This window comes from Actinia tenebrosa, unplaced genomic scaffold (assembly GCF_029948245.1).
Source record: "Actinia tenebrosa isolate PJP-AT-01 unplaced genomic scaffold, QUT_ActTen_1.0 PGA_scaffold13__45_contigs__length_12533684, whole genome shotgun sequence".
NCBI classification, from domain to species: domain Eukaryota; kingdom Metazoa; phylum Cnidaria; class Anthozoa; order Actiniaria; family Actiniidae; genus Actinia; species Actinia tenebrosa.
This window is the reverse complement of record NW_028292573.1, coordinates 11,911,564-11,925,189: the sequence shown is the minus strand read 5'-3', so window position 1 is coordinate 11,925,189 and position 13,626 is coordinate 11,911,564. Positions and strand designations below refer to the sequence as shown.

The 13,626-nt window shown below is 37.9% G+C and overlaps 2 protein-coding genes across 2 annotated transcripts in view; one reads left to right on the top strand and one right to left on the bottom strand.

Annotated features, from left to right (window-relative positions):
* The first annotated feature begins 60 nt into the window (after nucleotides 1-60).
* LOC116290128 (mRNA turnover protein 4 homolog) lies at nucleotides 61-4,664 on the top strand. The gene is made up of 9 exons (XM_031697121.2): nucleotides 61-188; nucleotides 379-437; nucleotides 1,040-1,143; nucleotides 1,377-1,467; nucleotides 1,587-1,645; nucleotides 1,846-1,922; nucleotides 2,273-2,347; nucleotides 2,612-2,688; nucleotides 3,366-4,664. The coding sequence occupies exons 1-9, from the start codon at nucleotides 161-163 to the stop codon at nucleotides 3,450-3,452; spliced, it is 657 nt and encodes a 218-aa protein (XP_031552981.1). The 5' UTR covers nucleotides 61-160; the 3' UTR covers nucleotides 3,453-4,664.
* Nucleotides 4,175-13,626, bottom strand: part of LOC116290138 (uncharacterized) — a 34,700-nt gene continuing 25,248 nt past the window's right edge. Inside the window, exon 6 of the mRNA XM_031697133.2 lies at nucleotides 4,175-12,143. Coding sequence (XP_031552993.1) covers nucleotides 4,749-12,143 — 7,395 coding nt within the window. The 3' untranslated portion in view covers nucleotides 4,175-4,748. The remainder of the gene's footprint in view (nucleotides 12,144-13,626) is intronic.

Below are 13,626 nucleotides of genomic sequence, written 5' to 3'. Positions count from 1 at the left end.
CTTTTTGAGCCCGATATGTTTCAATCAGCGGAATTTCAAATTAATAATTGAGAAAGCTTTCGTTAGATACAGCGGATGTACCCATTGATATTGAAAATTCTTGCGGCACGTGTTGTATTTTATAAAGATTTTACTACATATTTGCTGTATTTGATCCATAATGCCGAAATCTAAGAGAAATAAGATTGGTAAGTGATTGTCGTGGCTTCTTATCGGCTCTTAGTTAAGATCTGGGTTTATGATTGTCCATCTTTGTATGTGATTGTTTACCGGTTTCGACATCATTTCAAAATTTTAAACTCCAATTTCCAAAGAGAATAAGAACTTCTTATTGTTTATATTCTAAAAATTAGTTCCCTTTCTTTATTGTATTTGCAGTTTCTTTGACGAGGACAAAAAAGAAAGGCCTGGAGACCAAATCAGGCTTGGTTAAAGAGGTAAACAAATATCTGTATTTCATTCTTGAAATATGTCAATACTTCCACATGTACAGTGGAGAGGGGATTTGATATGAAATCCCCAACCCACCCTCCCTTAGTACCAAACGCATTCCAATCCAATGGAAAGTTCGTCATTTTACTGTTGATCCTCTCAATGACATTGGATTGCAGACCAACTTCTCTCTCCCTCCAGGGGTGACCTTGGAATGATAAAGACACATGAATAATTGTCCAAGGTGTTAAGAAAGATTTCTATAATGCATAGTTCCAGAAATTATCCATACCCCCTCCCCTCGGATGAATTTTTTTAAGGATCCCCCTATCCCCAGAAATTCCAATTTTTTTCCATACAAACTCTGCAATTTTGTTCTTTCTTTGCCCCCCCCCCCCCCCCCACCCCTCAAAAATTCCAAATTCCTGTGTGTGTGGGGGAGGAGGGGGAGGGAGGGGGAGGGTATGGATAATTACTCGAACTACACAATTTCAAAGTCACGGCTGTTCTTGCTTTGATGCATAGGCACAGTTACCTTTCAAGATGGCATAGTAAAGGTATGCAGTTTGTCAATTAGATCTAGTACAATTTGGTCTTATTTTTCCAGGTCCAAGATTGTATAGATGAATACAAAGACATTTATGTGTTTTCTGTGGAGAATATGAGAAATAGTAAGCTGAAGGATGTAAGAGAAGAATGGAAGCATAGTAGGTATGTGGGTCATACATAATTATCCTTTTAGAGATGTAAACTGCTGACTAGCTCAGTTGAGCATTGGTTTGTGAGAGCTTTGATCTATTTTGTGGGAGGTCATGGTTCTAGCCTTGGCCAGATGATTATATAATACTGATTACTACTGGTAAAATTCAGTTGCGATATGATAACTGCATGGATATGGTCACGAAATATTGTATTCCAACACATATTTCTTTGTTTTTTAAAAGGTTTTTCTTTGGTAAAAATAAAGTTATGATCATTGCTCTTGGTAAGACACCTGAAGATGAATACAGAGAAAATCTACATGAACTAAGCAAGGTATTTTTCTAAAAATTCTCTGCTCTTCTCTATTACTGTTATCAATGCATGAGTAATCAGTATATTGTGAACATTAAATGAAGCCTAGTTTTGTACTTTTTCCCCTACTGTTATTTCAGAGGCTAAAGGGTCAGTGTGGTCTGTTATTCACAAATCAGTCCAAAGAAGATGTCGTAAGGTATGTGAGCTAGAAGAATATAAATCAATACATATATAATATAGTTATAAGCTTCTGCCTCTGGATACAAAGAGTAAGCAATGCCTAGCCATATCACAAAAAAGAAAAACAGGAAACTTTTCTTTTGGCATTACAGTACCAACTAAACTATATTTGACGAAATTAGAGCTGAACGTTCAAATTAATCAATATTTTTTCAGCTGGTTCAAAGATTACAGTATTATGGATTTTGCACGTTCTGGAAATAAAGCAGTCTATGACTTTACCATAAATGCAGGTTTGTACAGCTTTATTAAACTCTAGTAATTTTAAAATTTTTATCTTAAATTATAGTTAGCATGTGGTTCTTCAGAATATCAGGGCTGTTGCCAGAACTTCAGAAATTAAGAGGGGAGGGGTGGGGGGCTGTATCCTTCACTCTTTATGGTTATAAGTAATGTTAAAAAGTGGGAGATATAAATGTAGGGAAATTAAAGGGGGTTTGTTTGCATCCCATAACCACCCCTGGCAACAGGACTGCAAATATCATCCCCCCTGGAATCACACCATTCATTTCATTACTAGAATATGGATGTAAGAATATAAATAATAATGCACATGGTATAACCTAGAAATCTTTACCAACAGGGCCGTTAGATCAGTTTCCCCATTCTATGGAGCCAAATTTAAGACAGCTTGGTCTACCAACATCTCTTCAAAAAGGTAATAGAAAGTGGCCTACTTTCATTCATCACATCCCTCAAAAAAATATGAATAAACTGTTGGCCTACTTTCATTCATCACGTCCTTCAAAAAAAAAATGAGTAAACTGTTGGACAGTTGTGCCAGTTTCAAGATCATTTTGTAATAAAAAGTAGAATCAACTTGTCCAAATACAGCATCACAAACCTAAAAGCTTACGAATCTTAAAAAGTTAGTCATAATATTTCCACATTTTTAAAAGTCTTAATATTGTTATTGCTGCAGGTGTTGTAACTCTTTTGAATGACTATAATGTGTGTAAGGAAGGTGATGTGTTAACCCCAGAACAAGCAAGAATATTGGTAAGATATTCTTTAGAAGCTGTAGTTATATAATTTAAAGTTTAAATGGCTTATCTAGTAGTCCATAGATACTCTTCCTATCGAGAATTTTGAGCATACACTGTATTGAAAATACAGACAATATCATGATACAGCTGTATGTCTGGAGGATTCTGTATAGAAATGAAAATCTTGAAAATGTTGCAGGGTATACAAGCAAGACCCATTAGAAACTTGCATATTAGTTACAGTACATGACATCTGTGTTAGAGGAATACCCACATGTATCTAGCTACTTAAATGCAAAACAATCCTCAAACTCTGAAATGTCAATAACACACAAATCAGATAACAAGAAATACCTGCACATTTTCCAACATGTAATCTATATTTTAAGTATAAATTACATTTAAAAGATCCTTTTTTTGATGACTAATTATTAATAATAATAATAACTCTATTAATAATCACTTTGTAAACTGAAACTTGAAAGATGTGATAATACAAGAAGAAATGTACTGTCTTGTAATTACACATTCACCATTTGCTTGCAGAATGAACTCCTTCAACCAAATAAATTTGGAAATTGAAAGCTGTTGTCACTTGTTTTAAAAATGTTTTAATCAAACTTTTCTGCTCATATTTTTTCAAATCAGCAAGTAACCATTGTAATGTTTGTTTCAATCATCTTTTGATAGAAATTATTTGGCAACCCAATGGCAGAATTCCACATCAGTCTTACATGTCGTTGGAGTAATAATGGAAAGTTTGAAGAGCTGACTTGAATCCATACTACTTAAATAAGATTGAAAGCTGTGGCAGAAAACCAATGGACTCCATTAGTAGACAGATCAGCTTACACTAGTTTCACACAAAGACACAGGTACTCATCATAAATGTAATAATATGGAGCAAAGGCTTTTATGTGTAAATTGCATGTAAAACCTTGTGTCATTTTATGTAAATAAATATTATTTAAAATTTATTTCAACACTTTTTTTTCAAATTCTCTGTTTTTCAGAGTTCATCTCTCATGCGAGTAGACGTGTTGTATTTGACTAAATTTGTTTGTTGGTTCTTTCCTGTGCTTTGAGGGTTGTTTGGCTTTCCTCCCTCTGCAAAAATCAAATTCTATATTTTAGAATAAGGTTCTTTGTTTGAGGTGTATCCATATTATTGTGTCTTCGCCTAAAAAATCGAAAATTTTATCAATGCCCAGGCACGGCTAGCTCACAAATCCAATTAGAATTTAGCCAAGTAGTTCTTTTTCTGGGAGTAAAACCACAGAAAAATCCTCCAATCACAGAAAAGACCCTACAAACTCGGCTCTTGTTTGATGCTGAGTCAAGGAATCGAACCTGAGACCCTAGAGGTGAGAGAGGAGTTTACTACTGCCTATCTTGGTATTGGTTCTGTCAATCTTTTCACATGCACGACCATTAAACAAAGAAATGGTACAAAACAGAATAACACATGGTCCTCCAACTTCTTAACAACCAATCAACAGTACTCCTTAAATAGCTTTATTTAAATATCCATATGAATGGGAACTTTATAAATCTAAACTTATTCACACCTTTTAAAAGTTAACAAACCATACATGTAACAGACCATTTGTAAAATCTGATAACTAATATATATTGCAAGTCTTACTTTTCTATCTTTTCTACAAACTAAATATCGACTGTGTACATTGGGTTTTGGGATGCCTATGTATTAATGTTAGAGTGTAATTGAGTTTTGTCTGTTGCATAAAGTGCTGCACATAAATTGTGTTTCGCAAGATGCACATCTGGATCCAATTGTACGAAGGGTGGATTGTGCTATCCCATGGATAAATCTTATCCAGTGGATAAATTTATTGGATAATAGTATCCCTTTATCCACTGGATAAGTATTATCCAGATAGAGCTATCCATCCTTCGTACAACTGGGCCCTGTTGTAAAGTTTATTTGGCATTTAAAATAAATGGTTATTCAAATTCTTTTTCAGTAAATCTTTTGATCTTTTGATCCTGTGTGTTGCCCAGCGTTAATGAATTAATACTTTCTGTAAAATAAGATAAAAATCGTTTTTAAATTCAAACTTCTTTCCCTTCAAAAGCAGCAATCAGACTCATAATCTTTTGTCTTCCTATCGCTGTTTGTCTGTCCTCATCTTCGTCCGTCCTGTTTTCTGTAAAGTCTTCTTCAGGTTGTACTTTCTCAGGCATTATGGTTCTCTGTTTCGGTTCTGGTCGCTGTTCTTGGGGACGCCCCTCGCCGCCACGCCCTTGTTCCCTACCAATTATTCCTTGACTTCTTGGTTTGGGCTCTGGCTTTGTGTCAGCCTCGCTTTCTATAGCGTCGTTCCCAGTCGCGCTCTTCAAGTCTGCATTCTTATTCTGCGCTCGCTTAGGTCGAGGTGGTCGCGTACCTGGTTTTCCAACACTGAATGACGCCTGCTCAAGTTGCTTTATAATATCGCTTGGTCTTCTAGAAACGGGCTCATCATCGTCAGAGTCCCTATCAATTTTTTGGTAGGATCTTTCTGGTTGGTTAGCCTGTAGAATATCTGGGTTATCGCGTTCAAATTGCTGTTGTTTCTTGTAGCTCTCGGTTTTGTGCCTTTCTGTGGGGCTGCGTTTCTTTTTCTCGTTTTCTTCTGACAAACGTACGAAATCTTTCACTAAGTGTCCTTGGTCTTGTAAAGGCTTGCGTGATGATGATGGCTCGGGTGATTCTAAAGACTCTCTGGAGCTGTCCTCAAGTGCAATATCGACCTGGATTTCTGAAAAACCTTTCTCTCGGGCCTTTTGCTCGCCTTTGCTCGGGACCCATTTAGAATCGGGTATTGAGAAATCATCTTGTTCTTTAAAATCAAAACCAGATTCGCTTGTGAATGTATCTATAGGCTCAACCTTGTTTTCAGCAACAGGGACAATCTTCGAATCTTTCTCCAACTGAACGACTTCTTTTTCCTTATCGTTGTCTTCAGTCAAGCCAGTCTCCTTGCCGTCGTCGTATTTCTTATCGTTGATCAAGATAAGAACCGGTTTATCCATTTCAATTGCTGTATCATCAAACAAATCCGTCGCACTTTCAGCTTCAAAACTTGAATTGCTCTCCTCATCCCAATTTGGAATATCAAACGGTGTTGAATAGTTATCAGTGACGTCACGAGGTGAATTACTGTCAAATACACCTGGCTCTTCGTTTACAAAATCATAGCTATTCCTTCCTATATTGTTTGCAGAACTCCTTTTTGTATCCTTTCCGTCGTTATTGGTTTGCTTTTCTTTACTGTTACTGAAGGGATCAAAGTCCAATAGGAACTGGTTCTGGCTTTGGATTGCTTCGGACACTTCTGTGACGTCAGTAGCGCTCGTTACATCTGACGCGGTCTCAAACCCGCTAAAGTCTAATAAATGCTCTGACGGTGGCGCTATGACTACACTAGCTCTATCAACATTTGACTCTTGAAATAATGCATCATTACGTGTTTTCGATGTATATGTTGGTTGTATGATATCAAAACTGTCGTTTTGTCGGGGCGAACTCGTGCCATCAGGCCTGGTCTGATCAAGCAAGAATTTATGCAGAAATGGGTCTTGCTTCTCTGCTTCATTGATCTCTGAGATCAACTCGTTCAGGTTACCAATGCTGTGGTCAAACGAAACGTCTTCATTGGCTTCTTGGTCTCTGCTTGGGGTTTCCGAGAAGCTTTCGTTTGGTTGTTTTGAGGCGGTGGGCTCTAGGTTTCCAATCCTCTGATTTTTAGAGTTCGTCGGCAGATCAAAGCTGAATACAGGAGAAGTTGGAGTCTGAGGAGTGTTTGAGCTCATTGCTTTTATACTTTTTTCGCTCCCTTTGGAGTCAAAGTCACTTCCTCTGTCCAGGCTCCCATCGGTCGAATCCACGGACCTCTTTCGGGAAGTGCCACGGTTTTTAACCAAGAAATCGTCTACGCTACCACTTAATTCAGAATCACCTGAATCAGATCTCCTAATCCCGTATTTATTGTTCATCCCGCTTACATCGTAATAACCCGATCTTTTCGCTGAGTATGGAAGGGTTGGCCTGGTTTTGATGCAGTCTATCTCATGTCGCCTAATTTCCTTTGAGAGCTCGTTTTCCAAGTCAGTCACTTTAGTCTGTGCTTTGGTCAGTTTATCATCCAGTGTTTTGATCCTGCCATCCGCTGAGTTCAGCCCGATAGATGGCGCGCTACTTTTCCGTGAAAATAATGGATCTACCTCCAGAACACTTACAAAGTTCGGCTCAATTTGCATTCCATTTCCTTCCATTTCTGCTAGCCTCTTTCTTGCATTTTCCAGATCTTTTTGTAGCCTCTCATTTTCATTCAGTACCTTGTCATTAGCGTTTTTTGTCTCTTGGAGTTTCTTGCTTGTGCTTGCTAGATGTTTCTCTGCTTCTTCTAGTTCTTCTTGATTAGCGTTATTGACTCCTTCTTTTCTTGCCAAGTCCTTCTTCAACCGCTGCAATTCATCCTTAGCATCGTCGAGATCGAACGTTAACTTTGCTATCTCGGCTTCTTTCTGGGCCAAACTATTCTTATATCCTTCACTTAACTGCTTCTGCTTTTCTAACATCTTTTCGAGGTTTGTATTGTCCTCTTTGAGACTCTTCAGCATCCGTGCATCTTCCTCATGCTGGGTCTGTAGTCGTGCAAGCGATTCTGTTGACTCTTTCAAGTCGTCCTCCATGTCTAGAACCGTGGCTCGTTTTTGATCCAGTAACTTTTCCAGTTCTTCAATCTGTTCCTTTTGCGACTCGATATCCACTTCCAGATCAATGATCTTCTTTGAAGATTCAAGGAAATCTTTTTTGAGTTTCTCCTTTTCATTTAGATGTGCATTTTGTTCAAACTCTGTCTCAGACAAGCTACTCTTTAACAGCCCCAGCTCTTGTACTGCACCATCTCTTTCCATTTTCTTTGCTGCTAACTCATCTTCTAAAGCATCCACCCTCTTTTTTTCTTTATCAAGTTTCTTTTTAAGATCCTTTACTTTGTATTCCAAGTCATCTCTCTCGGCTTCTAACTCTTCATTATATTGTCTAAGATCAGCAAGTCTCTTGTCGTTGTTTTTCTGTCTTTCTGAGTATTCAGTGTCTTGAGTTTCCAAGTCATTTAGTCGGTTCGTTGCTTCTAGTAGTTTTCGCTGAAGTATCTTTTGTTGTTCCTCAGCTTTCGAGTGATCTTCCTCCAATGCCGCGATCGTGCTTTCCATTTTTGTTTGTTTATTTTCCAAGTAATTTATATCTTCCTTGCTCTTCTGCAACTCGCTGTTTAACTCTTTAACCTTTTTCTCAGCAGACTTAGTTCGTTTCTCTGCTTCCATTAGCTCGTTCTGTGCAGTGTCATCTCTTTTTTGCAGCTCTGATATCTTCCTGTCTGCCTTGTTTAGCTTTTCTTTCAAAAGTGTATTTTCAGTTTCTTTTTTTCCAAACGCTTTCTCCAAGTCAGAGATGCTTTTCTGCGCTGCTTGCCACTGATTTTCAGCATTCTCTTTATCTTCTTGCAGCTTATGTACAAATTTATCAACTTCATTTTGTTCTTTATTTGACTGATCAACTGTTTTTCTCAGTTCATCACTCTCGTCTTTCAGTTCCTCATTCTCCTCTTGGAGCTCTTTTATTTTCTCTCGCATCTTCTCAACGTTCTTTTCATCATTATTGATTATATTTTGTAGTTCATCATTTTCACTTTTCAAATGTTCAACTATTTTGTCCTTAGCTTCGAGGTCTTTGACAAGTTCTTTTTTAAAGTCGTACAATCTTTCGTTTTTATTTGTCAAATCAATGCATTCTTCTTTGATTTTCAGCAACTCGCCTTTCAAATCTGAACTCATCACTTCATAATTATCCCAAGAAGACTTCAAATCTTCACATTTTTGCTCAGAATTATCTAAATCTTCTATTAGATTCTTGATTTCTCGATTCTTCTGTTTTAACATTTCGCTCATTTCAAATTCCAAGTCTTCTTTCTCGTCTTGAAGTTTTCTCTGCTCACCTTTCGTTTCTTTTATAGCACGCTTCGCCTCTTCCCATTTTTGCGCAATCTCATCTTTTTCATTATGCAGTTCTTTCATTTTCTTTCCCAACTTTGATTTTTCCTTTTCAAGAGATTGTATATGCTCCTCTAAGTTTCTTTTTGCTCTTAGGAGTTCCCTGCGTTCATTTCCTGATTGCGTTTCTTCATGTTGAAGTTCTTTTATTTCGTTCTCCAAATTCTTTATTTTGGTCTTTGCCTGGCCTAGTTCAGACAGGATATTAGCCTCGTCCTCTTTTGCTCTCTCCACCATCTCTTCGAGTGCCTTTTTGCTAACAGCACCTTTGTTTTCTAACTCAGCGCATTTCTTTTGAGCATTTCTTAATTCCTTTTCATTCTCTGCAGCATTTGCTTTCAGCTTTTCCACTTGAGATTTAAGATCGTTGCATGTCTTATTCGTGGCTTTTAACTCTTTTTGTAGCTCACAGATCTTGGCTTCTTTGGCTGTAGTCTCTTGGCGTAAGTTCTTCTTTAGCTCTTCCTTCCCTCCCTTTGCATCCTCGTATTCTTTCTGTTTCTTCTTCATCAGTTCACGAGTTTTTTCCAACTCATCTTTCAACCCCTTATTCTCATTACTTAAATCTTTAAGCTGAACCTGATAACTTTCAATCTCATTTTTCAAGTTTTCATTTTCTTTAATTATCTCACTGCTCGCGATGTTATTATTGGGTGCATTTTGCAGCTCTGATTCTGAGGTCCTTACAAGAAGCCCACTAAAGTCCAAAAGCTCTCCATTTACTCCTGCTTCCAAGGATTGAACCTGCTCTTGTTGAAATAAGCCAATTGCTGGCTCGTTCGCTCGTGCATCAAGCTCCCAGGGGTCCATCACCGGCGATGACTCGAGAGCATCGAGTTGATCGAGTAACAACACTTCTTGATTTTGAGTCTTATCTTTTTGAACTTTCCCATATTTCAGCGCTTCCTCCAGAGACCTCTCCTTTTCCCTCAACCTTGAGTTTTCATCCTGCAGGTCAGACACCTCAAGCTTAACATCATCCAAAGCTTTCATTAAATCATTTTCTTTTCCTTCAAACTCTTCCTTCAAGACTGTTTCCCTTTCTTTCATTTGTTGGCACTGTACTTGCAAGTCTGCAAGTCTTTCCTCCTTGTCACTCAAAATATCATTCATCTCAGCTTCTTGCTCTTTTAGCTTGACGTTTTCTTCCATTAATTCAGATACCCTTTGCTGCAATTTTGTCTCCTTATACCTTTCATTTGGTCTTCCATCTTCTTCATTTCTCGATTCTTCTGCAGAATGGCGGCTATTGCCTGCGACGTCACGGTCTCTCCAACGTGTCTGTCCAACGGTCTCACAGAAACCACTGTCTGGTGTAGATGGTTCAACGCAAGGGAATGACGTCGCATCTTTATTTAAACTTCTCACTGGCATTTTTCCAGTTTTTAATAATTCTTTTTCTTGTTCAGCCAGGAGTTTTCCCATCTTGATGCTTTCTATTTCTCGATTCTTCCGTAGAATTTCATCCGTGAGAGCATCATTTTGATTGTGCAGTTCCACTAATTCCTCTTGGAGCTCTTTGATTCGCTCATCTTTCCTCATAATCATCGTTTCATTGCCATCTAATCTCACTTTTTGAATAGAAATTTGTTCACGCGAACTTTCAATAGCATTTTCTAATTCATTTAATTCTGACCTGCTTGAACTCAAGGCATCATTTAGTCGTGAAACTTCACCATTTAATTCTCTGTTCTCACTTTCCAATTCTTCAGGATCTACACGATTATTTCCCAGGTTCCCTGAATCTCTTGCAAGCCGAAGTTCCTTCTCAAGCCGAATTATCTTTTCCCGTGCAGCAACGGCCTCATTCTGCAGCTCTTTTTTCCTCTTTTCGGTTGATTCGTAAAGTCCACGAACCTGAACCAGCTCTTTTTTAGTTGCATAAAGTTCTCGTTCAGCGTGTGTAAGTTTTTCTACGTTTGCTAACACATCTTGACTCAGCGCTGCCTCTCTCCTCTCTGCATCTTGGCATTTACGTTGTAATTTCCTTATTTCATCTTCCAAGTCTGATATCTTATTCTTTAAACGAGCTATCGTAGAATGGCTTGCCTTTGTGGTGCTTTCCGTAGAAAGTCTGTCGATATCTCTATCAGCATTCTCTCTCTGCAAGCGTTCATTTTCTCGTTTCATTCTTTGAGCCTCGTTTTTTGCAGCAGTTAAATCTCTCTTTAGCGTCTCGAGTGTCATAGCCATGTCTTGGTTATCTTTCTTCATCGAATTAATGAACTTTTCTTTATCGCCTAATTTATCTTTATAGGTATTGCATTTATGTCGAAGTTGGGAAATCTCAGGTTCACAGTTTGGAAAATTTCTATCGCCGTCATTAGCACTTGGATTTACTTGTAGTATATAGTTATTCAATTCATCTCTTTCCTCCAAAGCTTCAGCCAATTTCCCTCGTAAGGCCAGGAATTGTTCATTTTTAAACTGAATTTCTTGCTGCAAGCTTGTTTTCTCTTTTTCTGCATTCAAGCGACTCGCATTTACTTTCAAAACTTCATCTTGCATCGACTGCATATCACTTTGCAGACCCTTATTTTCTGCTTTTAATCGTTTGATAAGCATATCCTTGGATGCCAAATCCTTGTCATACGAATGGCACAGCTTCTGCTGCAAATCAACCTTTCTTTCCAACCTCGAAGAATCAAGATTCTCTTGCTGTCTCAAAAGTCCTCGAAGTAAAGCATTTTCCTGCATTAGTTTCTCACTAACGTCAGATTTTTCGCTAGAATATCCCGAGTTTTGCGAACTTGGAGCAAAGTTTAAACTATCCGATAGAGAGTCCATCGAGGAATCAAACCCGTTTAAGAAGCTCGAGTTTTCCAATGCGTATCTCTCATTTTCGGTCCTCAGTCGCTCTACCTCCTGTTCGAGCTGTCGCTTCGATTTTTTCAAATCTTGTATAATAGTATCCTTCTCTGCCGCTTCCTGTGTCTGCTCATGACACATTTGTTGATGTCGAAGCAATTGTTGTTGCATGATATTAAAGCTATTAATTAAATCCTCTTTCTGCCGTTCAACTTGCTCAAAATAAGATAGTAATGAGGCCTTCAAATCATCTTCCAGTTGCGACACTTGATAGCCTAGTGCTTGAACTAAATTATCTCTCGCTGCAGTAGAAATTCGCAATGGATAATGTTGCCTGCTCCCAGACGGCGATGTTACGTCGTCTGAACGCGAACTGCTTCGCGTATCTCCGACTGGAAAGTAGTTACTTGAGTTTACTGATGTGTTAGGATCTTGTGATGAATTACCTTTCCATTCGGCATTAACTTCGCCGTTTCTCTCAGGCGAGTCACTGATCTGCCTCAGCCTGTTCAGAGTCTTTTTGGCCTCGCTTAACTGTTCTTGGATAAGCTCTCTTTCCGTTACACTCTTTGGTCTCGCCATTGTGGGAAATTGTCGATGAGTTTAAGAATTATAATCTAATTTAAGTGAATTTCAATCTCAGTCACAAAACATGAATATAAACTGCTCAATATATCACAGCAACGACGTCAGTTAATCCAACTTTCTCCATTCACAGATGAAATATCTTTCTATTTTTCTTGATTAAACATATGAAGTAAAGATTACAATAGAAAAGGCGAATGTTTTCTTCAAAATGCGAGCATCAATCCGTAGTATCTTCAGGTCGGTCTGCGTGAATCTAGCGAATTGCCCAGCAAGCCACCAGTTCTTGAATAATTTGAAGTACGTTTTCTGCTACAAGCAACAAGACCAGAAACTGAAACTTCCGTTAAAAGCGTTATTTTGGCTGGCAATTCCCCTTATTGTAATGTACTTTTTCGCTTGGCGAAGAGAAGTCGTTGCTGTTACGAGTGAATAAAGATGAATAACAAAGCCAACACATGGTATTCGGAATAATCTCACCACAAAATATTCCCCCCTAGCACCTGTAGAAAGGCATTATTCAAACAAGTCGCTTTATTGATTGTAATTCCCGTTTCCTGATTGGTTCCTGTTTTTGGCGGCAAGACAGGTGCTACTCTGACTCGACGTTTCCTTAGTAACGGCTCCGGTTTTCCTCTAACGTAATGGGCATTTCAATAATAAGGAATCATTTAATGTTTGAAGAGCGTGTTTGAGGGATGCTGGCACGAGCCAAAATAGAACTGAGTATTGAAACATACTTCTAATTTTTGAGATTCTAATATCGAAATTTCATTCCTTTTTTTGTGTATTGTATTTGAATTTTTGATGTTTCAGAAGAGATGCATTTAGAAAGAACAAGATTTCTTAGCGAGAAATCCCGTGTTTTTAAGTAATTGATTAACAAATTTATCTGCCAAAACCGAGTCCTAAAACAATATTTGTGTATTTCTGACATAACCAATTTGCTCCAAAACGACAGCATTGGCACCACTTTTATCATTTCCTTTTTATCTCTTTCTTTCGCGACACTTTGGTCGTTTCATTGATTAAACTGAACTCCATGGACTCTCTAACAATTATATCTCTCGTATTACGAACCACCTCTAATATATTATTCTAAGCCTGTCTAGAAACACGATAAGATTGACATGCATTTGCACGTAGTGAGCTAAAAACAAACTTAAAGCGCTTGATAATTTTCCCAAACCCATAATATCAAGTTTCTTTGAGGTATCGTTTAACATGTAAAGACCATTGTTTTTCTTTCTATATGTACTTATGGAAATATGTTTCTGCCATGTCAGTTTCTTTATTTATTTTATTTGTATTGTGTACTGAATGCTTTGGTGTACCAATAACTTCAATAATCCGTGAGTCATGTTTTTCAAATAAGAATGGGAATACATGTTTTGAATGCTAAGATTATTCCAAAGTTATGTCATTGTCAATAAAAATAACATTCACAAAGGCTGAATTACATGCATCTGTCAACTATTCATGTTTTAACGAAAGTGAG